This window comes from Stomoxys calcitrans, chromosome 1 (genome assembly GCF_963082655.1).
Source record: "Stomoxys calcitrans chromosome 1, idStoCalc2.1, whole genome shotgun sequence".
Taxonomy (NCBI): domain Eukaryota; kingdom Metazoa; phylum Arthropoda; class Insecta; order Diptera; family Muscidae; genus Stomoxys; species Stomoxys calcitrans.
Genome location: NC_081552.1, coordinates 160,909,676 through 160,935,634, shown reverse-complemented (window position 1 = coordinate 160,935,634; position 25,959 = coordinate 160,909,676). Strand labels below are relative to the sequence as shown.

Here is a 25,959-nt window from a genome sequence, read left to right as displayed (position 1 = left end):
ACATACACAAAATCAGAGTTGCACTAATCATTTATTTTGACAGATGGTGCACCCAATATTTTGTTGTTTGGCAACTGCCACTACCTGTAAATGAATATATACTTCAATTGCCAGACCTATTAAGCTATATGGTGTTGTGGTCTAGTGGATGGCTCTTCAATAGTCCATCTGCTGTTCAATACTCAGCCGGATCCAAAGGATGGCTTGTTTGTGAATAACAGTCAAAACTAGAACTGGTCATATAGAGAAGGTTACCCGATCGCTGCAATGTGTATCAAGTGGCGATCCTTGCAATTAAAGATGAGGTGGAATGGCTGAGATATACTCGTAACGTTATAACGACGATTGACATTAATATCTTCTCAGACAGCCAGGTAGCCATTAAATCCCTGGAGAATGTATTTCTGAAATCAAACACCGGCCTCGACTGTCGCAGATCTCTCAACGAGATGGCTGAACAGTTCAAATTCACCTGTTTTGGGTGCCGAGCAACTGAGATATCCCAGGAAATTGTAGGAGGATAAAGCTTGCGAGACTAGGAACTACCTTGCACATTCCAGGGGAACTGGAATCTGTGCCACCTGTGCCACAGTGGTGGTGTAGGGTATAAAAATCGAAGAGCACACCAAAACACGACTAATCTTTTTTACTGTTAATTGCTGATATTACCAACATATATAATAGACATGTGTACCAACATAACAGAAAAAATACGAAAATTGAATGTACGTTACTCACGAAATTTTAAAATAACGGTTAGTTTTCAATTAGACCCTTTCATCCGCCATGGATTTTTAAGGCTGCAGTAGCCACAACTTAGATTCTATCGTAAGAAAATCTATTGAATATTTCAATTAGCTTGCAAAATTAAAGTCTGACTAAATTTAGACAAATGTTTATGCGCTCGATTTTTGTCTTTCCTTACTGGTTTGATGTTCGAAAGGGGAACCCAATTCAAAAAAAATTTGAGGGCAAATGTCAAAACGACAAGTACAAAATGCGTCTCAAATAAAATGTCTTTGGGAGTAAAAATCTGCTAATCAGAGTAGGGACATTTAGGCCGACCGAGACAATGAGGATTTTTCGGACTACAATACAAATATGATATCCCAGGGCAGGGACAAGCATTTGGAAGCGTAGAAATGAGGCTCAAGATGCAATTCGAAAAACTGGTTTATATGGGGACTATATTTGTAGACCTATTAAAAGGTATTTCACATGGCAACCATGTTTCAGCCAAATCGGGCAAATATAAGGACCGTATTTAGTGACGGCGTAAAAGGTCGGCAAATTAAGGCTTCCAGAAACATTTTTATTATGGCCTAGTTGCTATCCTATATAAAGCGATATATCTTGACGCGCGGACAAACGTACAAACATGGTAACATCGGCTTAAAATCTCAAGACAAATAGGAATATCGATATTTAGAGGAGTGTTAAATAGAATGACGAGATACATAATTATTATAGCCCCATCTATCAAGTGGATATAAAAATGCTCCTATGAAAATTTAGAGTACAAAATAGAACATAGTTAGAAAAAGTGATACCAAAGTGAACAATACCATGATGCATAAAGTTTTTGATACCATTTGGTATTGAATAGAGAAACAACTACATATTTTGACGACGTACTGCATTTTTTCTATCAGTGTATGATACATATACGAGTATCTGCGTTTATTATTTTCCCTCTAATACTTTATGTGATGTTCGTATAAAATTCACTATAACAGAATTCGCACTATAAGTTTACTTCATATATAGAAGTAGTAATAATAATACATATCTGTATTTCACCATTTAAAACAATTATGCTCTAATACATAAACAACAAATTTCAACATATCATGGTGACTCAACACATGTATCCTTTCGCACTTGCTATCGTTTGTTTATTTTTTTCATTTGTTTCGTCCTTCTCTTGTTACAATCGTTTATCATTTTGATACATGTCTACAACATATTTATTATCAACTACAATACTAATCCAATTCAATCCAATCTAATGCAAATCAAAACACACATATAAATAAACATAAAATGCACATAACTCTCATGATGATGTATTTTGGGATAAGTAGATCAAGTGCATCAAATCCCATATCAGTATTAATGGGTTTGTTGCCCAGGTAAAATAAAATATTTACTAAAAACTTTTCCAACTGCAATAGAACTCTTTCCAATTATACTTTGAATTAGACAATAACAATATGAAATATTGCAATAAGTTGTTAATTAACACTAATTAAAATATTTCCCTTTGCTAGAAATGAATTCAAACAACGCTTCGGAATCAATGTGGCATTTTTGGCCACCCACAGTGGTTTAACCCGATGGCAGGAATTCCATTCCAATATGGCTGAAGAACAGGGAGCTGGGTAAGTTCAACAAATATTTAAATACAGTATATATGGAGACAAAAGAATATTAAACAGAGAGTAGTAAAATGAAGAGTAGTAGGAAGTATGATCGATATGTGTTGACGGTAAGTTTGGTTAATGCCTGACCAAAATTCAACATGAACATTACCCAAATTTGCACAAAACTTAATTAGATTTGAAATTAGTTTATTTGACAGATTTCCTTTAAAGAACTGTCAAATAAGCCTACTTTAAGGTTTCATTAGGTTTTGTGAAAACCCGTTAGAATTTAACGTCTCTATATACTAATTTAAATAAATTACATTTTTACTGGAATGTTCATGGGCAAATGTACACTAATCATTTTAACATTCTCATGTTCTCTGCTTACTCTAGAATTTTTTACAAAATTTTGTTTTTGAAATAAAAACTTGTTTTAGGTTAGGTTAGGTTTAAAAGAGGATGGGGATATTAATCCGCCCCATATTACTATGGACATTCACCTAAGCCAGTAATCGGCTTGTTGTGCGCTATAAATACTAAAAGGTAACCTCGAAAAAGAAAATCTAAGTTAGGAATTCCGTGCTACTTACAAAATCCTTAATTGTTTTCCATACCACGCCCCTAGGTTTGTTCATGTCTGGTATTGTGTCCCCACCTAAGTACCGGTGTCTGTTGGCGTCAAAAGCCGGGCAATGACATAGAAAATGCTCCAAAGTGTCATCATTTTCCCCACATCCTCTACACGGGCCATCACTTGCCGCACCGATTTTGCATAAGTTAGCTCGCGGTCCTATGTGTCTTGTTATGCTATCGAAAGCTATACGGACCTCCTTCGTATTTCCTTTAGTATAGCATTGCCTTATCACGATCCGGATCTCCCCACGGGATTTTCGCCGTCCTACCATCCGTTTTGCTATTCCACGCCCTTAACTCGGACTGCGTCGACCCGAAAGGCTACGGGTTAACCAATTTTATTGACGCCAGTCCTCTTGCCTTCACTGCCAAATCATCTGCTTTTTCATTACCCTTTATCCGCTATGACCCGGCGCCCTAACGATGCGGATCTGCTGTCCTTAGAGAAGGCATCAATCTCCTTCTTATATACCAAGAGTGTTCGTGACCTTACCATCCTCGTTTTTATTGCCCTAATGGCTAGTTTACTATCCGTAAAGATGTTCATGTCCTCGCGTGAACACCACACCACCTCACGCATTCCGTGATCAACCGGATCTCTGCCTGCAGGAGGTTTCCTATCGTCGCCTCGATTATACCGCGATGGTATGATCCTATCCTCTATCCATTCGCCAATCGCCTTACGTCTCATACCCACAATGGTTGCCTCAGATCTCCAGTGCCCTAGTGGGCGCAGTTCTCATAGTTCAGCCTATTTCAAGACAACATGTTCTCCGAACCTGTTGTATTATCCTAACGCTGAACTTTTTCTCCAACGCAGCCCACCAAATTACTGAGGCATTAGAAAGTATTGCTCTATTCACGCACCTGTAGAGGCAGTGGCGTGATTACATGCGAAAAAATTTGTGTTGATGTTTAAAAAAATGTTTTTTCAAACCCCATATTTAGCTCCGATATTCGAAATAGTTTGCACTGTAATCGCTTAGCGTCATCGACCGTAGCCAAAATTTAATTTAAATATCTTCAGCAAAATCTCCTTTATCATACAGCAAAAGGAATTTGCGCATTTTTTTGCGTTTTGGCAGATATAGCCATTCTTCTGCTTTAACAGCTTCGAGAATGTGTCGGTCCGCCTTTAAATAAAATCACCATAGCATGAAAAGGGAGAGCGGAATCTATTAGAAATTTTGCACAGATCCGTTTTGATAGAGTAGTTCATTGAAAAATGTGTGTGACCCGTATCCATTTTTGTTTAAGTATAGCTCCCATTTTATGTCTATACTCATAGAAAAAAATTTGCAAACACTGTCTGCTGAATATTAGTAGCTGATTTTGCTGCTGCTTAAGCAGGATACAAGAAAATAATTGATTTAATATTGGAGCTATATCAAGTTATGATCCGATTCGGGCCATAATTGAATTGAATGTTGGAGACCATAGTAGAAGTCATTGTGTAACATTTCAGCCAATTCGAGTAAGAAATGTGCCCTTAAGGGGCTCAAGAAGTAAAATAGAGAGATCAAGCTGTATCAGGCTATAGACCGATTTGGACCATATTTGACAAGTATGTTGAAGGTCATGGGAGAAGCCGATGTACAAAATTTCAGCAAAATCGAATAATAATTATGCTCTCTAGAGGCTCAAGAAGTCAAGATCCCAGATCGGTTTATATGGCAGCTATATCAGGTTATGGATCGATTTGAACCATAATTTATACAGTTGTTAGAAGTCATAACAAAACATGTCATGCAAAATTTTGGCCAAATCGGATAAGAATTGCGCCCTCTAGTGCCTCAAGAAGTCAAGACTCCAAATAGGTTTATAAAACAGCTATATCTGGTTATAGACCGATTTCATCCATACTTGGCACAGTTGTTGGAAGTCATAATAAAACACCTCATTCTAAATTTCAGCCAAATCAGATAAGAATTGTGCCCTCTAGTGGCTCAAGAAGTCAAGATTCAAGATCGGTTTGTATGACAGCTTTATCAAAACATGGACCCATTTACAATCCCAACCGACCTACACTTATAAGAATTATTTGTGCAAAATTTCAAAGAGCTAGCTTTACTCCTTCGAAAGTTAGCGTGCTTTCGACAGACAGACGGGCGGACATGGCTAGATCGACTTAAAATGTCATGACGATCAAGAATATATATACTTTATGGGGTCTTAGATGAATATTTCTAGGAGTTACAAACAGAATGACGAAATTAGTATACATTCACCCTATGGTGGAGGGTATAAAAATAAAATACAAATGTAAATGTGTGTCTCAGTGGTTGTTTATAATCACCACTTAATGTATACTTTCCATAATCTTTTTTCTTTATATTTAGAAACAAAAGGCCATGCCAGTCATGGTCACATTAGTAGAGGAATAACAAAAAATGCGAGCGAGCTCGGCAACATTTTGAAATGTATACCAAGAGATGGATCAAGTAGCTTTTTTATACCCTCCACCATAGGATGGGGGGTATACTAATTTCATCATTCTGTTTGTAACTACTCGAAATATTCGTCTGAGACCTCATAAAGTATATATATTCTTGAACGTCGCGACATTTTATGTCGATCTAGCCATGTCTGTCCGTCCGTCCGTCCGTCTGTCTGTCGAAAGCACGCTAACTTCCGCAGGAGTAAAGCTAGCTTGAAATTTTGCACAAATACTTCTTATTAGTGTAGGTCGGTTGGTATTGTATCGGTCCATGTTTTGCTATAACTGCCATATAAACCAATCTTGGGTCTTGACTTCTTGAGCCAGTAGAGTGCGCAATTCTTATACGATTGGGATGAAATTTTGCACGACATGTTTTGTTATGATATCCAACAACTGTGTCAAGTATGGTTCAAATCGGTTTATAACCTGATATAGTTGCCATATAAACCGATCCAGGGTCTTGACTTCTTGAGCCTCTAGAGGGCGCAATTCCTATCCGATTGGAATGAAATTTTGCACATAGTATTTTGTTATGATATCCAACAACTGTGCCAAGTATGGCTCAAGTCGGTTCATAACCTGATATAGCTGCCATATAAACTGATCTTGGATCTTGACTTCTTGAGCCTCTAGAGGTCGCAATTATTATCCGATTTGCCTCAAATTTTGTACGACGGATTCCCTCACGACCATCAACATACGTGTTTATTATGGTCTGAATCGGTCTAAAACCCGATACAGCTCCCATATAAATTGGTCTCTCTATTTTACTTCTTGAGCCCCCAAAGGGCGCAATTCTTATTCGAATTGGCTGACATTTTACACAGGACTCTAACATATAATTTTGTTGTGGTCCAAACCGAACCATATCTTGATATCGCTCTAATAGCAGAGCAAATCTTTTCTTATATCCTTTTTTTGCCTAAGAAGAGATGCCGGGAGAAGAACTCGACAAATGCGATCCATGGTGGAGGGTATATAAGATTCGCGCCGGCCGAACTTAGCACGCTTTCACTTTTTTATTTACTATTTTTCGGGCCATATTTGTGCGGTGCTTGATATGGTTATTTCAGAGCATTAGTGTACTCTGCGTTCCAAATTTCCACTAATTTTCAAACTGCTAACTTGGATTTTACAAAGAGTGGACCCGTTTTCGAATCAGTCTATAGCCTGATACAGCTCCCATATAAATCTATCTCTCATTTTACTTCTTGAGCTCCCAAAGGGCGCAATTCTTATTCGAATTGGCTGACACTTTACACTGGACTCCAACATATAATTTAATTGTGGTCCAAACCGGACCATATCTTGATATCGCTCCAATAGCAGAGCAAATCTTTTCTTATATCCTTTTTTTGCCTAAGAAGAGATGCCGCGAGAAGAACTCGACAAATGCGATCCATGGTGGAGGGTATATAAGATTCGGCCCAGCCGATCTTAGCACGCTTCTACTTGTTAACATTAAAATCATCTCTTCTAACAAAATTTCTAAAAAAAATGACTAAAGTAATCAAAACAAGTAACAGGCAAACATAAAATAGCATAACATATTTTATTTCAGCATTTTTGTATTTAAGCTGATTTTGTTTGCTGATTTAGCTGACCGAAATGTTTGGTAGTACAGCAGCCCTATGTTTGCTGAAACAGCAGTAATGTCTGCTTTCCCATTTTCAGCAAACAAAAACTGCTGTTCTAGCAAACATTTTTGCTGTTTTGAATAACAAACTTGGTTGAGTGTATGTTGTGATTTTACCTATAAATCTTCAAACTGTTATTAGGTTAAGCGCAGTATGCACCTCTGGTAAAGTTTTCGTTACCTTAAGCAATGCATTGACATATTCTAAATAAAATTTTCGTTACCAGTACCCATGACAGAACTACCAGGTAGTGTACCGTAAACAGCTGAGTACAATTTTTTCTTCCGACGTACACTATCTGTCAACGAGTTTTGGTTGTGTGTGTGTATTTTAGTTAAGAACGATACATAAAACAACGAAAAATGACGCGAACTAGTAACAAACACAAAATCAGAGTTGCACTAATCACTGATTTTGACAGATAGTGAACTCAATATTTTGTTGTTGGGCAACTGCAATATATAAATGAATATATCTTGCCAGTACCGTTACCGAAATTTCGTTTACAGGTACGCAGCTCAAATGAAATTTTCTTTGCGTAACAGGGTGACTTAAAAAGCATTGGTGAATTTTTTCTTGCAACTACGAATGAAAATGTGTAATAGCTCCATGCAATATGAAATAAAGTTATTTGCAAATAAGAACGATACATTACAGCACCCATGTACTTTATTAACCAAAAATGATTAAAATTCGACCAAAATTATAAATCGATGTTTGTCGCCATCTTGTATTCAAACACAACTATTTTTAAGTGGCGTCATAAATGCATTCTCAACTTTAGTCCTAGTACTAACTTCATTCACAGGGGAAATACCTATTAAATTATTGCGAAATCCGAAGGGCTCTTTTCTTTGTCAGAACACAAAAAAGTCAAACAACAACACACAACAAAGACAACAGTACTGAATTATGCAATATTTATGCTGATGCAGCGACATGTCGCTACTATTTCGCTTATAGAACTCAGTACCACTTGTACGCAATGTGTTCGCATTATCATTGTCACCATTTTTTTAGTGCGTTTTGACAGTTGATCGTGTGAAATGTTGAAATCAATACTAGGCCTAAGGTTGAAAAGAGGATGCGAATAATTAATCCGCCCCATGGCACTATGTACATACACCTACACAAGTCAGTAATCAGCTTTTTGTGCGCTCTAAAGCTGGGTACGCGCCACTTGCGAAATGTTCGGTTGCAGCCAAGACATTTATGACGCCATTGAAAAATAGTCGTGAAGAATACAAGATGGTCACAAACGTCGATTTATAATTTTGGACGAATTTTAATCATTTTTGGGCTAACAAAACACATATGTACTAAAATCATATCATATAGACCGATCTCTCGATTTAAGGTCTTGGGCCCATAAAAGGCGCATTTATTGTCAAATGTCGCCGAAATTTGGGACAGCGAGTTGTGTTAGGCCCTTCGACATCCTTCTTCAATTTGGCCCAAATCGGTTCAGATTTGGATATAGCTGCCGTATAGACCGATCTCTCGATTTAAGGTTTTGGGCCCATAAAAGGCGCATCTATTGTCCGATGTCGCCACAATTTGGGAGTGAGTTGTTTTGGGCCCTTCAATATTCGTTTTCACTTTGGCGCAGATCGATACAGATTTTGACATAGCTGCCATATAGACCGATCTCTCAATTTAAGATTTTGACTCCATAAAAGGTACATCTATAATCCGATTTCGATGAAATTTGACACATCCGTGTCGTATATTGAACAATGACTTGTACTTATTAGACCACTCAATGTCCGTGTTGAATTTGGTCCAAATCGGACCAGTTTTCGGTATAGCTGCTATTGGGGCATAAGTTATGCATTTTTCACCGGATTTTGACGAAAGGTGGTTTACATATATACCCGAGGTGGTGGGTATCCAAAGTTTGGCCCGGCCGAACTTAATACCTTTTTACTTGTTTTATCGTTTTACAGGGGAAATCGTGACACATTTCAGCTCACTTCCTTTAGCGGATGCTAAAGATAGCCACCCAGTTGAAACCGCGGGAATATGATGTCCACATTTGAGTTGAAAGAAGACCAAGTTTAGCCTGGATTTTGCTAAGTTAAAACCAATCAGAACCGTTGCTTACCCCTAAAATTGCATATTTGTACTTCTTAGTACTCCAGTTAACTAGTTATGAAGAAAAAATAATTTTATCATTACTACTTTTAATACGGCACACAAAAAAGTGAATAGAAAAAAAAACATTGTAATTAGCAAAAAATGTACAACTGCAAGAAATAATTTTTCTTATTGAATATTAAGTCAGTGCCTAAAGCTGAAAATCCAAATCCAAATGCCTGTTGGTTAAAGTGTTTATGTTGTCTTATATTTAAGGTAAACATATTTTAAATTGATAAAATCGGTTGAATCTCACTGTGGGTACAAACCACTCCCGCGTACGTGCGTACCTTCAAACTGTCGACTGTGGAAAAAGATCAATCAACTGATGTTACTTAAACCTTACACATTACTTATTTTAATTAAACTTTACACATTATAATTCTTTCCAGGGATAAATTTAGCGAAACTAATAATAAAGCTATTGATGAAGTTTGGTATAAAAGAGCCGTAGACCAACACTTTGTGCGAGAAGAGAGTTTTGTCTATTCAGTACCATTTGATGCGGGAGAAACTAGCCCCGATCCGATAGTTACGGCAAGTCATGCTATTTTCCACAGTGAGGGTGGAAAATCTGCTCCAGCCGCCGTTGTTGGCTTCCAATTTCAATACAGTGCCTTGCACAAGCTTTTCCGTAATATAACAGGAAATGTAAGTGAAATTGTACTTCTTTGGTGACATTTTAATAAATATTTTTGCTTTGCTTTACAGGCTTGTGCCGTGGATGATAAGAGTTGCTATGTACTGGACAACAATGGATTTATAATTGTATCATTAAATCGCCATGAAACTGGTCGGTTCTTTGGCGAAATAAATGGAGCAATAATGCACCGTTTGGTCGAAGAGAATGTTTACAAAAGAGTTATAGTCTATGACTATCAAGCCATATGTTTTGTACCAGATGGTGATATGAATTGTTCGCCAAATATTCTATCGGTAAGTGGTGTAAAGAAGTTGGGCCAAAACCATTCAATTGAAGATCTTGGATATTGCATAAAAAAAACTCAAACTAATCATTCAAATATTTTGAGCTTAAAAAATAAATTTTTAACTTTGCAAACAAGACACATCTCAAAAAAGAGTTGCTACAACGCCAGAAGAATGTGTTTATGTATCTTTAAAGACATAATTACGCTGAGCGGGTCAGTTGGGAAAAAAGACTGATTGACTTTTTCGGCAATCATTTAATTTATTGAAAAATTGTGCAGCTAATATTAAAAAATATATTGTAAACTAATTCAAACCCCCTCATGTTATTGAATCCATGTTCCATGGTATCTCCATGATATTTAGACGCCAAAAACTTTTAAAGACCGACACCTGTATCAGATTGCGGATTGTACCTTGAAACAATTCTTTGACAATCGTGTTAAACAATGGGTCCAATGCAGAACTATATTACCCTGCATCACAGCGCTGATACAAGACCCCAACATTCAAATTTGACAAATTTTTAATGTAAACAAGTATTTTATATATGTAATATCCAATAATTTAATAACGAATACAATTGATTTGAATAAATCTTTATTATCTTTTTCACTTAATCATAATCAATTCACCATTATCACAAATCATTCTTGTACTTGTCTATTACTCATCTTCCTCCCCCAAATTTTATTTTCCATATAGCCTCTAGTCCATGTATTTAAAGCATTTAGATGGTTGCTCTCCACATTAGTGCTATATCTATTAGAGATAAGTGCGGTGGCAGCTGATTTCTTCGAACATTATGTGGATGAAAATATGACAGATTATATGGTAAATGTTAAAAACAATGAATGGGTACGCCTGGTGACCTTGCAAAGGACCAGACTGAAACAATGTGACATGCAACGTGAACTCTATACGTTGTACAATGCTACAGGCAATGTTGTCTACAACATGACAGCGCATGGATGCGAGAGACCATTTGTCGTACTGCCAATACCAGCGAGTAATTTGATCCTGCTGGTAATTGATCAAATGTGTCCACGAGATGTAACGCATGTATTAACCGTCAATCCGATGGATATCAATTATCCATTAGATGAAAATCAAACATTGGCATGTTTCAAAAAGGATCACGAGTTTTCACGTGTTCGTCCTACCAGTTGCATAAATAAACATATAAATGTAAGTAGTGCATGAACGAAATGCATGTTATGGCATTTTCCATGGAAACAATAACGAACAATCTTCCGGATCTTCCTTTTCCGACAGAAGCGATGTGACAGGGAACCATGTTTTTATCTCTTAATTGAGTTTGTTTATTATCGGTTTTGTTTGGTTTTATTATATTTTTAGTTTTTTTATAGCAAAAAAAAATACCAAAAACTAACTCTCAGTCACGTACCTTAAATCAAACCATTGTGATATCTGAAAAACAAATGAAACCCAGCGATACCACTTTTTAGAGCGCCAGCATGGCTATTACCATCGATAAAAATTTCTAGCCAGTGTTCGAACCCGGGGGTTCATCGTCATTGGCGGATATTAAAACCTGCAATTTATTTTCTAAATAACAATTCAAAAAATATCACCTTTTATTTCTGTTTGCCAATTACGACCCATTTGTTATTAGGTGTATTTTCTTCTTATGGGGGTCAACCCAAACGAACAGGGAAATAAATATTGTAAGAGAGGAAAGATATGTGTTTATAGGTTTCTAAAAACTGGAACAATTTGATTCCATAATCTCCAAAAACACAAAAAAGAATAAAATGCATTTTTGACAGCACCTCCGTATATACCGTTTTTACTCAGAAAAAGTCAAGCGAGAATGATTTGATGAAACTACTACTACTACTTAATTTCCCATGAACATTCCATTAAGGAACAGGGTAAAATTCTCTCATAGCAATGAGTGCAGTCCGATTAAAGTTTAACCTCAATGATAAGGGGTCTCCTTTTTTATGCCGAGTCCGAACGGCGTGCCGCATAGCGAAACCACTGGGTAGAGAAGTTTTAACATGACAGGATACCTTACAAATGTGAAACTACGTACCGAAAAACTTTAAGTAGGTCTTAACATTTGTTTCCTAGTTTTATTTGGCAGTTTATCGAAGCAAAGTAGCGATGCTATCTTCAATTTTAATTCGATTTTACTGTCGCTGACTAAATCTTACGAGTACTTTACTTGCAAATGACTCCCAATTATTACAATTAACAATTTGGTTACGAACTATTTAGACTTAGTTGAACCCTTTTCCGTATTTATTTGGTTTTGATATAACGTGAGGTATATAGCATCGAAATACAAAATTTCAAGATTACCTCATACATGTGCGATTCACATAGATGTCAGAAACTTCTAAATTTGATTTGATTTCAATAGCAATAGCAAATTTTGAATACGATTAGTTGATGTATCTATCTTAAAGTAACCTTACTGAAAATTTTATACTAAAACAAGTAAAAGCGTGCTAAGTTAGGCCGGGCCGAATCTTATATACCCTCCACCATAGATCGCATTTGTCGAGTTCTTTTCCCGATATCTCTTTTTAGTCAAACAAGGGATAAAAGAAAAGAATTGATTTAATATTGCAGCTATATCAAGTTATAGTCCGATTCGACCATAGTAGAAGTCATTGTCTTAAATTGCGAGTACGAATTACGACCTTTAGAGCTCAAGAAGTCATATAGAGAGATCGGTTTATATGGGAGCTGTATGAGGCTTTAGACCGATTCGGACCATATTTGACACGTATGTTGAAAGTCATGGGAGAAACCGTTTTATAAAATTTCAGCCAAATCAGATAATAATTACACCCTCTGTCGGCTCAAGAAGTCAAGATCCCAGATCGGTTTAAATGGCTATATCAGGTTATGGACCGATTTTAACCATATTGGACACAGTTGTTAGAAGTCTTAACAAAACATCTCACGCAAAATTTCAGTCAAATCGGATAAGAATTGCGCTCTCTAGACGGTCAAGAAGTCAAGACCCCAGATAGGTTTATTTGACAGCTATATCAGGCTATGATGTCTTCTAGCGGCTCAAAAAGTCAAGACCCAAGATCGGTTTGTATGGCAGCTATATCCAAACATGGACCGATATAGCCCATTTACAATCCTAACCGACCTACACTAATAAGAAGTATTTGTGCAAAATTTGAAGCAGCTAGCTTTACTCCTTCGAAAGTTAGCGTGCTTTCTACAGACAGACGGACGGTCGGACGGACATGGCTAGATCGACTTAAAATGTCATGACGATCGAGAATATATATATACTTTATGGGGTCTTAGACGAATATTTCACTTAGTAGCGGTTTTGGTTATTTTGGGCTTCATAAAGTTTTAAAACGTTTTCGGATTGACAATGGTTTCACAACAATTGCTTCAATGTGATCGGTACTTAAATTAATAAAAAATGTAACATGGTCGAATGCATGCATAACACACACAATCATTCCACACAATAATCTTAATGATCTTAACAACGGAAAATACTCTAATTTCTCTCTCCTGAAGGTAATACTATTCTTCGAAAAGTTTTTTTCATATGTATGATCTGTCAAGTTTTCAGGTCATGTATAATAATATCGTTAGGTCAAAAAGTCAAATGTTTAGACATTTTGCGACTTTAGACGTAACGGCAAATTTAACAGTTTATATATTTTTATATATAATCAGTTAATTTTGGCCAAGAGCTGGCACTTTAAATAATATATACTCCCAATCCTGAAAATACAATTTTTATCACTGCATATATACATCTGATCCTCAAACATCTCCTATCCTTATCGTACTTTCATAATCCAAAACACACGTAGATTTTATTTACAAGGCTTATGGCACATTATTTTATAGAATACACAAATTTTATATTCTCACTATCACAACCCATTACTATACATATATTTTCGTTCATAGTAATTTAAAAACAGACTAAAATATCATATATGTATATAATATAAAATATAATAATTTTATGTTTATTTAAGTGCATTTTAAGAGTTTTTTATGACAATCATTTAAAAACGTTATTTTCGAAAACTATTATTCACACCTATTGCTTGGTTCAGCGAACTAGAAAATTCTATGTGCAGTGTCAACTGTAGCCAAAAAAATCATTGTAATGGTTTTATCGAAAAGTTGATCTGTACTTTTGGGTATCAAATTAGATTTTACTAGCTGTATCACAACGCAAGTTTCGATTGATTTGAGTTTTTTACTGATAAACAAACCGGATTTCCGGAAAAAAGAAACTGTTCTAATTGACATTGTGGAAAAATTAAGACAAAATATGGATGATACTATGATATCCTTCCTAGTTCTTCAAGACCACAGTAAAGTTTTTGATACTGCGAATCGTAATATTCTTGTCTCGAAGCTCGATAAACTTTTCTTTTTCTCCTAACCAGCTTGCATCATTGCCGCCATTGAAGTTAATTTTTATACCCTCCACCATTGAATGAGGGGAATACTAATTTCGCCATTCCATTTGTAACACCCCGAAATATTTGTCTTTGCACATTAAACAGAACGTCTTGTGCAAAATTTTGTAAAGATCGGACCAAAATTGTGGCTAATACATCCTTTAAAGGTCATATCGGATGAAAGATATATGTATATACATCTAAATCGGAACCGATTTTGATAAAATTATGCACACATGTTAGAATATTAAATAGAACGTATTATGCAAAATTTTCTAAAGATCGGAGCAAAATTATGGCTACTAGAGCATTAGGAAGCCATATCGAATGAAAGATATATATGGAAGATGTATTTAAATCGGAGCCAATTTTGTTCTAAATCAATAGCGTTCTTCCTTGAACCAAAAAAGTGACTTGTGCACAATTTTACAATAATAGAACAACAAATGCAACCTGTACCACAATAATATCAAATATCCAGGAACAAATTTTTGAATTCGAGAGGCGCGGATTAGGATTTTATTTAAGATTCATGGTTTATTCGGAGAAACTTCTTAGAATTGCATGCAATTTGCGTTTTTGCTATACGATTAAAAAAAATAGACCCAACCTAATTTACATATTACCATGCTTAAAGGATAACAACCATAAGAAATTATGTAGGTCAATGATAGTAGGCGATAGATGACACATAAAATGGCAAGTTAAAAAAAATCATTTGAATATCAAGATAATGTCAATTGCTAGTTTGGATGATGTACAAAACGATCAAAATATTCCAACAATTTCAGACGGGAGGAATTATTACATTGAGAGAAAGTTTGTAGGAATAAGGGCAAATAGCTCCAGCAACGTGCAACTCTAACGACAAACGTCCTCATATAAATAGAATTCCTAATAAGAGGAACTGCTGTTTGAGAATTCCTCGTAGACCTATAAAATATAAAGCACTCAGACAGGATAAGTAGCGGCCCAAATTTGATGATTTTGTGAAACATCAGCAATAGACGAAATTTTGGGAATTCATCAAATGGACAACCGAAGAACCACTGTGCATAGTACGAAATGTGATCTTGTCTGTTAACATTATAAACAAAGCGGACGATCGTATTCACAATTCGTTTAATCGACGCTATTTGATTCAAATTTGTGCCAGAGAAAACTTTAAGACCATACATTAGTATGGACAGCAAAAGACTACGAGCAAGACATTTCCTCACAGGAATAGGCAAGTAAAGGATGACTTTTTAAGAGCTATAGGAAAGCTTTCGAACAAAAACACATAAAGTCCAGAAAAATGCGTCAAGTCTTTATTTCAATCGATAGTACGTGTACGTGTATACGATAGTAGTATGTGTAACGTTCTCCCTTAACTTAATTTGCAAGTTGCAAATCTTAGGTGCAAAATTCTTCCGAAGATGTTTAAAATCTTGTAGGCTGACCTCGTATTTTGTGATTTACAAAGACTTTTGAAACCTTTTGAAACTTGTATACAGATTCAGATTGCTTACAAAATAAAAAAATTAATCTTGTATTGATATCCGATTCTTCAGAAGTTCAAAAGTTATGCTGCAATCGGTTCACAAATAGTCCCATAATTTAAAAAAATCGAACAATACCCTGACAAAATTTTACCCGACAAAAATGTCCAATAACTCATAAACCGTTAAGGACATTCCATACTCTTAAGCAAGCAATATGTAGGGTTTTACGAACTCTATCTTTTAATGTTCACATGCTTCATGGATCAGCTAGGGTCCACAAATTTTGCATACTTATTGGAAAATAGCTCATCATTGACTTTGTTAAGTTAGTGTACATATTTGTATCTGCTCAAAAGTACTATAATTATAGAAAAGAACCTCTCAGAACCGTTCCATATTCCATTTCGGCCGGTTGTATGTACCGGATTGACCCGATGGAAACCTCATTGGCAAGGCCTGCCGCCTAGGTGTACGTGTTCGCCGTTTTTCGTCATGGGAGAGCCACATCTAGGAGTGCCTGCTCCGCAAGCTTCTGGTCCGTACCGGGATTGAAAAGAACCCCGGACCCTGATTCTGTTCGGTTTGCCAATAACCGCCTCCCTCATCGGTCCGTGTCGGTGAGTTGTAACTGGTGCATGGAGTGGGTACAATTCCGATCTTGCTCTGGTCTAACGTCACTACGGGAGTATATTCACACTGAATCCAAGGTGCTGTACAAAAATAGACAGCAGTGGGTCACAAGCGTCGTCGTCGATTCGGTGTCCTCGTCGTCGTCCTCGTGCGTCAATATACTAAACAACAGCGTCCCGCCCCAAAATCGTGGGACCAGTGCCGGAAAGTGTAACTTTTTTGCAGTTGAATTGCAATGGTCTGAGAGACAAGATCGACGAGATAGTAGATTGTATGAGTCGGAAGAACATACTGGTTGCGGCGAACCAAGTGAAAAAGCTGACTAACACCTGCAGCTTACACAGTTGTCACGGATACAATGTGCTACGTATAGATCGCTTAAGGAATGGAGGTGGGGGATTGGCTTTCGTGATATCAGCGAGCTGAATCTGGAAAAAACAGGGTAGTCAACGAACTTAAACGGAATTTGTGGCTGGAACAATTGGAACAATGTAACTTAGGTACCGGTTTAGGCAAGCTGTGAACTACTGTTAAGTCACTGTCGAACCTCGGTAAACCTCAGTCACTTTTGGCGAAGTAACTGAGACCAATCCGAATAGATGCGCTCAATTCAATTGCTCAACCGTCAATTTATTGTGCATCCCGAGAGTGACAGGGCTAAGAGGAGAGTCATTTATCGTATCCGTGGTCTCCGAGCCGATGGACAGCCATCACAATTTACCGTGGGCGAACTAAGGAATGTCATCTGTGGCACCAAATCATCCAAGGCATTGGGCCCTGACGGAAACAACTGCTTTACATGTGGCTTCAATCAGCCCAGGCCATCTGATAGGACGGTCCTCATGGCACTGGACCTATCGAAGGCATTCAACACGGTCAGCCATACCAAACTATTTGAGGACATCGCCAACACGTCCCTCCAGCCAGGCCTGAAACGCTGGGTCGCGCCAGTCATTTGTGAAATTTAGGGATAAGAAGTCGAAGCACCGTAGAGTGAAACAGGGAGTTCCCTAAGGCGGGGTGATATCTACGGCACTGTTCAACCTCTACCTAGCCTCCATTCCACCCCCCAGACGGCAGAGATATCGTATCATATGCGATCGACTGTAAGATCATGGCATCAGGCTATCTACCACCAAATCTTCAGCCACATTGTTCACTACATACACGCATGAGCTCAATTCAGACAATTCTGACCATCAAGTGTCCTAAAATACTAAGCGTCACATTTGACAGCTCTTCCACATTCTCCCCACATGCCACAGCAATATACGATAAGGTCCTCAATTCACTTGCCGGCAGCTGACAAAGAAACCTTGTTGACCAAGTACAAAGCAATTGGCCGGTCTGTGGTAAGTTATGCAACACCATTGTGGTCTCGTCAGCACTGTGACGCGCTGTGAAATAATATTCACACCTGCCAGAATGCTGAGGAGAAACAATAGCGGATGCGGTAAATGGCTATCGGGTGAATGTAATCCTTGGAGAACGACCGCCTCCCATTTCACCTGAAGAAATTAACCTCCCACGGCAAACCAGTGTAGTGCTGATTCAATTACGATTCGGCAGATGCAGCCGCCTCATCTCCTATAGAGCAAGGATAGATGCCGACGTGCAGGATGTATGTCTCGATTGTGACCAGGGAACACACGTCACCTGTTTAACTGTCCAGCCAGACTACTCGACTCAGACCCAGATCCCTCTGGACGCATCCCATCTTAGTCGCAGAGTTCCTGGATCTGGATACTCAACAGAATCAAGCAGACGAAAAATAGAAGACAACAAACTGCTACAGCAACAAGCACTACTCACAAGAGAATACATGCTACTCGCCTATGCCGACGACATCGATATTATGGGTCGGTCACCGGAAGTTGTAACTGAAGCCTTCGAAAAGATCGAAAGAGTGTCAGTGCAAGTGGACCTGACAGTAAATGGAAAAAAAGACAAATTGGATGATATCAACTGCCACAAAGCCCGGTACACCTGAGCAAATAAAGAAAATGAAGAAAATTGGGAACTAAAACATTGAGATAGTCAGCAATTTTATCTACCTTGGCACCGCCGTGAATGAAACAAATGACACCAGTTTTGAAATAAAACGAAGGATAATATTGGCTTACAGAAGCTACTTCAGATAAAGCAAGCAGTTCAGAAGGTATGCCAACTCTCGACAAATGAAAATCACACTATACAAGACACTGATACTACCCGTGCTATTATACAATATTATATGGCTCCGAAGCATAAGTACTTGCGAACGCAGATGAGGTGGTTCGTAGAGTTTTTAAGAAAGCTTAGTTAAACGTATCAAAATACAACATTTGGGTTGGCTAAGTCATGTTGTCAGAATGAATGAAGTTCCAGCTAAGAAGTTTATTGAAGGCGACCATAACGGAATACGCAAAAGGGGAAGACCAAAACTCCGATGAAAATACCAAGTGATGACAGAAATCTCGAAACTGGAAGATTTGGGAAAGAGCGCAAAGGATCGAAAGAATTGGAAATCTTTTTAGGTTGTGAGTTGTTCTTAGGTTGTACTTTAGACGATTTCCACAAAATTCCGTTTACTTTTGCCAGCTAAGAAGTTTATAGAAGGCGACCATAACGGAATACGCAAAAGGGGAAGACCAAAACTCCGATGAAATGACCAAGTGATGACAGAAATCTCGAAACTGGAAGATTTTGGAAGGAGCGCAAAGGATCGAAAGAATTGGAAATCTTTTTAGGTTGTAAGGTGTTCTTAGGTTGCACCTTTGACGATTTCCACAAAATTCCGTTTACTTTTTGCGTTCCATTAAATTATCCAATGTGGGTGACCGTAAACCCCTTATGAGCAGTTTATCTCTAGAAAGTCCACCAGAAATCCGGAAATAGTAACTCCTTATGAATTCTATTTATAGTTATTCGTTGCTGGAATTATTTGTCCTTATCCCTACGTATGTATTTTCTCTTCATGTACAATTTATCACTTATGATCATCATTGACCTACTTAATTTCTTATGGCTTTAACAATCCAAATTTGTTTAAACATACTTTTTGTGTATTATAACTGGCGAGGTAATTTAATTTTGCTACTTGTAAATTTTTTGTTTTCAAGTTTTTTTATTAAGATTTAATTATTTAACTTTTTCATATTGTATAGTGAATTTTGTTTAGGTAACGTGCGTTGTACTTTTGAACTGATAGAGATATGTACAGGAAACACAACATACTCAATTTTGAGGTGTTTTCCAATAGGTATGCAAATTGGGGAATGTCTGAAAATCTGGTAGTCTCACCTCCCATTTTTTGATTTGCGAAGAGATTTGTATCTTATGTACAGATTCGGATTTCTTATATATAATTTGATATATCATGTTTTGATATCAGATTCCTCAATAAAAGGTTATGCGGGTTAGAAGTCTTAAAGAGCCAAAATACCTTAATGATCATCTCTAGTTTGTGCAATCAATTATAGGTCTGAAAATTAGTCTACCATGCTTCCCAACTTCAATCACTGAGAACTGAGAAAATAATAAATTGCCCTCTAACGTCCAAACCATACAGAATACGATTTTCAAATATTAAAGTTAAAAAATAATTCCTATAAGTCCTCTTTTAAAAATACATATATATAATTACATCCCAGTGAACCAATTGTCTGACAATTCCGAATTCTGTTTGATATTCTGAGGGAAATTTTTGTTTCCACAATTCTGAAAGCATTCTGAACGATGTCTGAACGTCCTGTCGTATGAGTTTTTTTTTAATTTTTCTTCTGATAGTTTCGAAGGAATTTTAAACGATGTCGGAGTTCATCCGAAATCTACAAAATTTTATTCCCAAATTCGGAGATTTTCTTCCGACAGGTCGGTCAGAGAACACGTCGTCCATTTTGTTATTTCTGTTACGAATTCAGACAGACTTCGGATCCGAATTTGGCCGAATTTGCCGACTGGTTTTGCCGTTCTGACAGAACTCTGAACGTTTGGTTCACTAGAATTTTTCTTATATTATTTATATAACATATTCAATACAATTCATTTCAATATAAATACTACCATATCCAAGATTTAAGAATACAAATGATTTTAGCTATTCGTATATACGCGTAATAATGCGTCTTTTTAAGAAATAAACCATAAATAATGATGCCGGCTAAACATTTTAGAGCACAAAATGCATACTTTTAAATAAATATAAAAACAATTTAATTTAAAAATAGTTGAATCACCCAGTATTTCGATAGCTGTCACTTTGACATTTGAAAAGTAGAAACTACGCCATTATGAACAAGTAAAAAGGCATAAAGTTCGGGTACATATGTAAACCACCCTTGGTCATAATCCGATGAAAAAAAATTCGGCACGGACATTGAGTAAATGCAACTTCGCCCATCAACATTCCATTAAGGAACTGGGGCAAACTTCTCATATATCAATTAGTGCTGTCCGACACAAGTTTTTTTTATTGGGAGAGAAGATTTTACATGTCTGCTATACCATTTTTTCAAATGGCATAGTTCCTCACAAATGTTGCCAGCATTAAGAGGGGATAATCACTGCCGCAAATTTTTATACCCTCCACCATAGGATGGAGGCATACTAATTTCGTCATTCTGTTTGTAACACCTCGAAATATGCGTCCCCATAAAGTATATATATTCTTGATCGTCATGTCATTTTTAATCGATCTAGCCATGTCCGTCCGTCCGTCTGTCTGTCGAAAGCACGCAAACTTTCTAAGGACTAAAGCTAGCCGCTTAAAATTTTGCACAAATACTTTTTATTAGTGTAGGTCGTTTAGTATTGTAAATGAGCCAAATCGGTCCATGTTATGATATAGCTGCCATATAAACCGATCTTGGGTCTTGACTTTTTGAGCCTCTAGAGGGCGCAATTCTCGTCCGATTTAACTGAAATTTTGCACATAGTGTTTTGGTATCAATTTTAACAACTGTGTCAAGTATGATTCAAATCGGTTCATAATCTGGTATAGCTATCATATAAACCGATCTTGGGTCTTGACTTCTTGAGCCAATAGAGCGCGCAATTCTCATCCGATTAGAATGAAATTTTGCAGGAAGTGTTTTGTTATGACTTCCAATAACTGTGCTAAGTATGGCGTAAACCAATCTGGGATTTTGACTTCTTGAACCTCTAGAGGGCGCAATTCTCATCCGATTTGGCATACATTTTGTACAACGGCTTCTCTCATGACTTTCAACATACGTGTCTAATATGGTCTGAATCGATCAATAGCTTAATACAGCTCCTATATGAACCTATCTCCCGATTTTGCTTCTTGAGCCCCTACAAGGCACAATTCTTATCCGAATGAACTGAAATATTACACAATGACTTCTACAATGTTTAGCATTCATTTATGGTTCGAATCGGACTATAACTTTATATAGCTCCAATAGCATAACAGTTCTTATTTAATATTCTATGTTTGTCTAAAAAGAGATACCGCGCATAAAACTCGACAAATGCGATCAATGGTGGAGGGTATATAAGATTCGGCCCGGTCAAACTTAGCACGATCTTACTTGTTTCTGATGTTCTCGCAAGCCCGGCAAGGCAAGTTATGAGACACCAAAGACCTACAAACCTATACGCCTTACGTCATTTCTACTCAAAACCATGGAACGTATCGTGAGTACCATGATAAAGAGTAGGACATCCAGCGAACTGCTCAAGTACAAACAGCATGCCAATGTCAAGGGAAGGTCGGTAGACCCTCACTTGACATTAGCATGCATGTGCCCTGCACGAGGATGTGCATAAAATATTAGAAGAATCCTTCGATGGCAAGTTGTACATATTGGCATTGACATCGAGAGGGCTTTTAACAATGTGCGGACCGACACACTGATCCAGTCCTTAGACCAGCACCGGGTGGACCGGGTCCTTAGAGACTGGATAAGCCATATGCTAAGGAGCCGATGGATTTATTGTAGGTCCCATAACATAAATATAAGGGAGAAAGAGGCACAAGGTGAGCCACAGGGGGCATTTTATCGCCACTCCTTCGGGTGACCAACATAAATGACCTATTACGATGCTGACTGAGGAGGGATTTTAATCCGTCTGATATGCAGACGATGTAGAAATCCGGACCAACTATGCAGAAGGGCCGAAAGGCGAAATCTGCCTGTTTACGAGGAAGAAAAAGGTGGGCCAATTTGACGCACTCCGTTTTCTCAATAGAACGATTTCGATGTCTGACAATGTCATATACTTAGGAGTGATCATCTTGGATAGGAAACTTAATTGGAAGTGTCACATTCAGCTGCGTACCGAGAAAGCTAACAGATTTTGGGCTCGTAATGGGGCCTGAATCCAAGGATATTCCACTGGCTCTACAGGAGCGTGATTAGACCGATACTTACTTACGCTTAAGTAGTTTGGTGGACTGCGATGGAGAAAAAGTGAAACGTAACATCAATACAAAAGGTTCAAAGAACATGTTGGCTTGGCATAGGCGGAGTGATGAGGATGAGGAATCATCCGTATAGAAATCTATGTAACTTCTAATACCAGGGATATTGTAATTCCAATCGGTTCTATCAGGAGTAGTGGTACGGTACTTCCTATCAAAAAGCGGGTCAGACAATGTGTAATCCACTCCGAAAAAAATGTTTGTCCTATTTTTAAAGATTCGAACCAAATATTAACAAACCTAATTTATAGATAATCAACTCTCCAACTTTTTAAGGAAACATTCCATTTGGTGGAAAATATTTTCCGTCGTATTAAGGATTTATTATTTTAAATGGTATGTTAATAAATCCTTAACTTTTCGTCTTGGTATTAAAGACAAAAATCTAAAATGTAGGCCAAAATATCTTTGAAAGTTGGGAAATTGACCTTGGGATTAGACAACAGTGAACCGTAGTTAAAGACGCAAAATAGCCTTACAAATAGGAGCCTTTTTAATTTAAAATGCCAAGTTTAAAAAAAGGATTTTTCAAAAAAATAATAATTGATACTGTCCAATCAATGAATAAGAATCAATAAATGTTATGCACAAACATAACAGCCATCTTGCAAGTGTGTAGGCCAAGAGTTGGCTTTCTTTTTCTTTTCAAAATGTTGGATTTGAAGTTTATTTTCCTGTTCAATGAGTCAAGTGCCACTGTGGGTAACTGTATCCTGTGCTGAAAAGAACTACTTCTGTCTTACAAGGATTTACGTTCAGATCACTTTCGGTAGCCCACTTCACTGTCGTACGTAGAGCTTCCTGATCGCAATAGCCACGTCATCAGCATACGCCACCACTTTTACACCTTTTCTTCCAGAGACAATAATATATTGATAATGGCTATATTCCAAAGTAGAGCAGACACCCAACCCAAGGAAGTAGGTGTTTCTCTGCTGAGCCAGCTTTTTGATCTACAGATCCCAAACCTGCCGTAATGCATCTTTCAGTAAGTAAGTTATTAAAAAACATTCCTTACAGTAGTGTTGATGCCTAGAAACTCCAACAACTTCATGATTGACGCGGCTTCACATTATTGAAATCACCTTCAATGTCAAGAAATGCTATCATTGTATATTCTATCTAGGCGAACAGGTCGTTAAGGGCTGTTTCAGTGGACTTGCCCTTAATATATGCATGCTGTAACCGAGACAGGCTATCTCCAAAGATCTTTGCCCTATGATATGTTTCTATGAACTTATCTTGAATCTTCAGAATAAAGGATGACAAACTTATAGGACGAACATCTTTCGCCTGCATGTGGTACGATTTTCCTGCTTTTGTAATGAAAATGATCTTTGTGTCCCTCCACCCAAAGGTATATAAGATATGCTGATACAAGCAGAGTATATCTCCCCTAGTCAAGGAGTCAGTCTAACGGACACAGCTTATAATTCAACCGGTGATACATTGTCAGGGCGACTTACATGAGTCGAATCTTTTTATCGCCCAATAGACGTCCCAATCGTGTGGTGTACCTGTGGCTTGCAGAGTCTTCTGAAGCCCTTCCTTAGACCAAGTTGAGTAGGCACTAGGACATGCTGACACGAGCGAATCATTCAGGGCCTTCATGATTCGCTCGACCATTATGTCTACATCCTCCGCAGTTTCCACTTACTTTTCAGGTCGATAGGGAAAGTCGTGCCGAATGTGCGCCGAAATTTATTACAATCTATCTTTCTTCTGTTTAGCTGAGGGTCCTCATCTGCTCTATTTTCTCCAAGGCTGAAACTAATGTTACGATGGTTAAAGAAACTGTGGTCATCTAACACTCCCAGTCGCATATCCTTACGCTTATATCTTCCGATACCAAAGTAGCATCTAGTACCTCCTACCTGTTCCTGGTACAAATCGCCTGTACTACAAATCTCCAGATTGCAAGTCATAATATATTCAACAAACAGCAATAAGCAGCTCGCTCTTACGTTCGATATCCGAACTTCGCCATATTTGGTGATGTGCTTTAGCATGAATTCCTACAATGAATCTCTTTTTCCCGCAGAAGCGGCTTCAACCAGCAACTTAAGGCGGCATCGTATGTCATATATAGGAACGCCAACCAGTACAATGTGCTTTAGTATGAGACTTATTAATTTCAAGCCTGGCTACAATTGAATCTTCAGTGCTTAGCGACGGAAGAAGAAAAACATTTAGACATTTATTAGAATACAGGCTGAAATGCCGCCGAAGCGGCCTTAGAATGGTGGAGATTTATCTGCAGAAACCGGACCATTGTCAGGAATCAGAATTTCCACCACTATTGCACTAGCCTCGTCTTCTGAGTCCACCAGGAGTCCATCCTCATAATATTCGTTCGATCTTATTGATGAGTTTCCTTACGCATCCAGGGGCAGTTGAGAAAGCTGTGAAACCAATCTTCCTCAGAACACCGGACATGCGGTGTTTACGATTCCTCACTTCTTCACTAGCTGCTGCTGTCGATGTACCTTTTGAGTTCTGTCCTTCCCCACTGGCGCACACCTTGAGCCCAATCCAACCGGATGACCCACCCACACAGGGCTTGTCGGGTCCCGTTTCTATGCCTTCCTCTCCTGTTCCGATAGTGGCAGGGGACAACCAGTCTCCTGCAATCCTCCAGACTTTAGAGATGTTGTCGATAGTTCCTCAGACAAGCAAAAACAGCTGAGTGGTCTCCTGATTCCTCAACCCCACCGTTGCTATACACCTTCAGTTTCAACTTGTTGAATTCGAAGGATATAACTCCTTCAGACTTGTCGAGGTCTGCACAGCTGGATGTTAGTACGAATACTGCATGTCTCCAGTCGCCATCAGCCTCATCCAATCTA

General features: G+C 37.8%; 1 protein-coding gene across 5 annotated transcripts in view; it reads left to right on the top strand.

Annotated features, from left to right (window-relative positions):
* Positions 1-25,959, top strand: part of LOC106089140 (voltage-dependent calcium channel subunit alpha-2/delta-3) — a 172,083-nt gene that overhangs the window by 102,492 nt on the left and 43,632 nt on the right. For 4 of the 5 annotated variants that reach the window (XM_013254919.2, XM_013254918.2, XM_013254917.2 and 1 more), the window contains 4 exons: positions 2,271-2,381; positions 9,605-9,863; positions 9,924-10,148; positions 10,845-11,327. In XM_013254919.2, coding sequence (XP_013110373.1) covers positions 2,271-2,381; positions 9,605-9,863; positions 9,924-10,148; positions 10,845-11,327 — 1,078 coding nt within the window. The remainder of the gene's footprint in view (positions 1-2,270; positions 2,382-9,604; positions 9,864-9,923; positions 10,149-10,844; positions 11,328-25,959) is intronic. The other variant, XM_013254920.1, reaches the window with a different exon arrangement.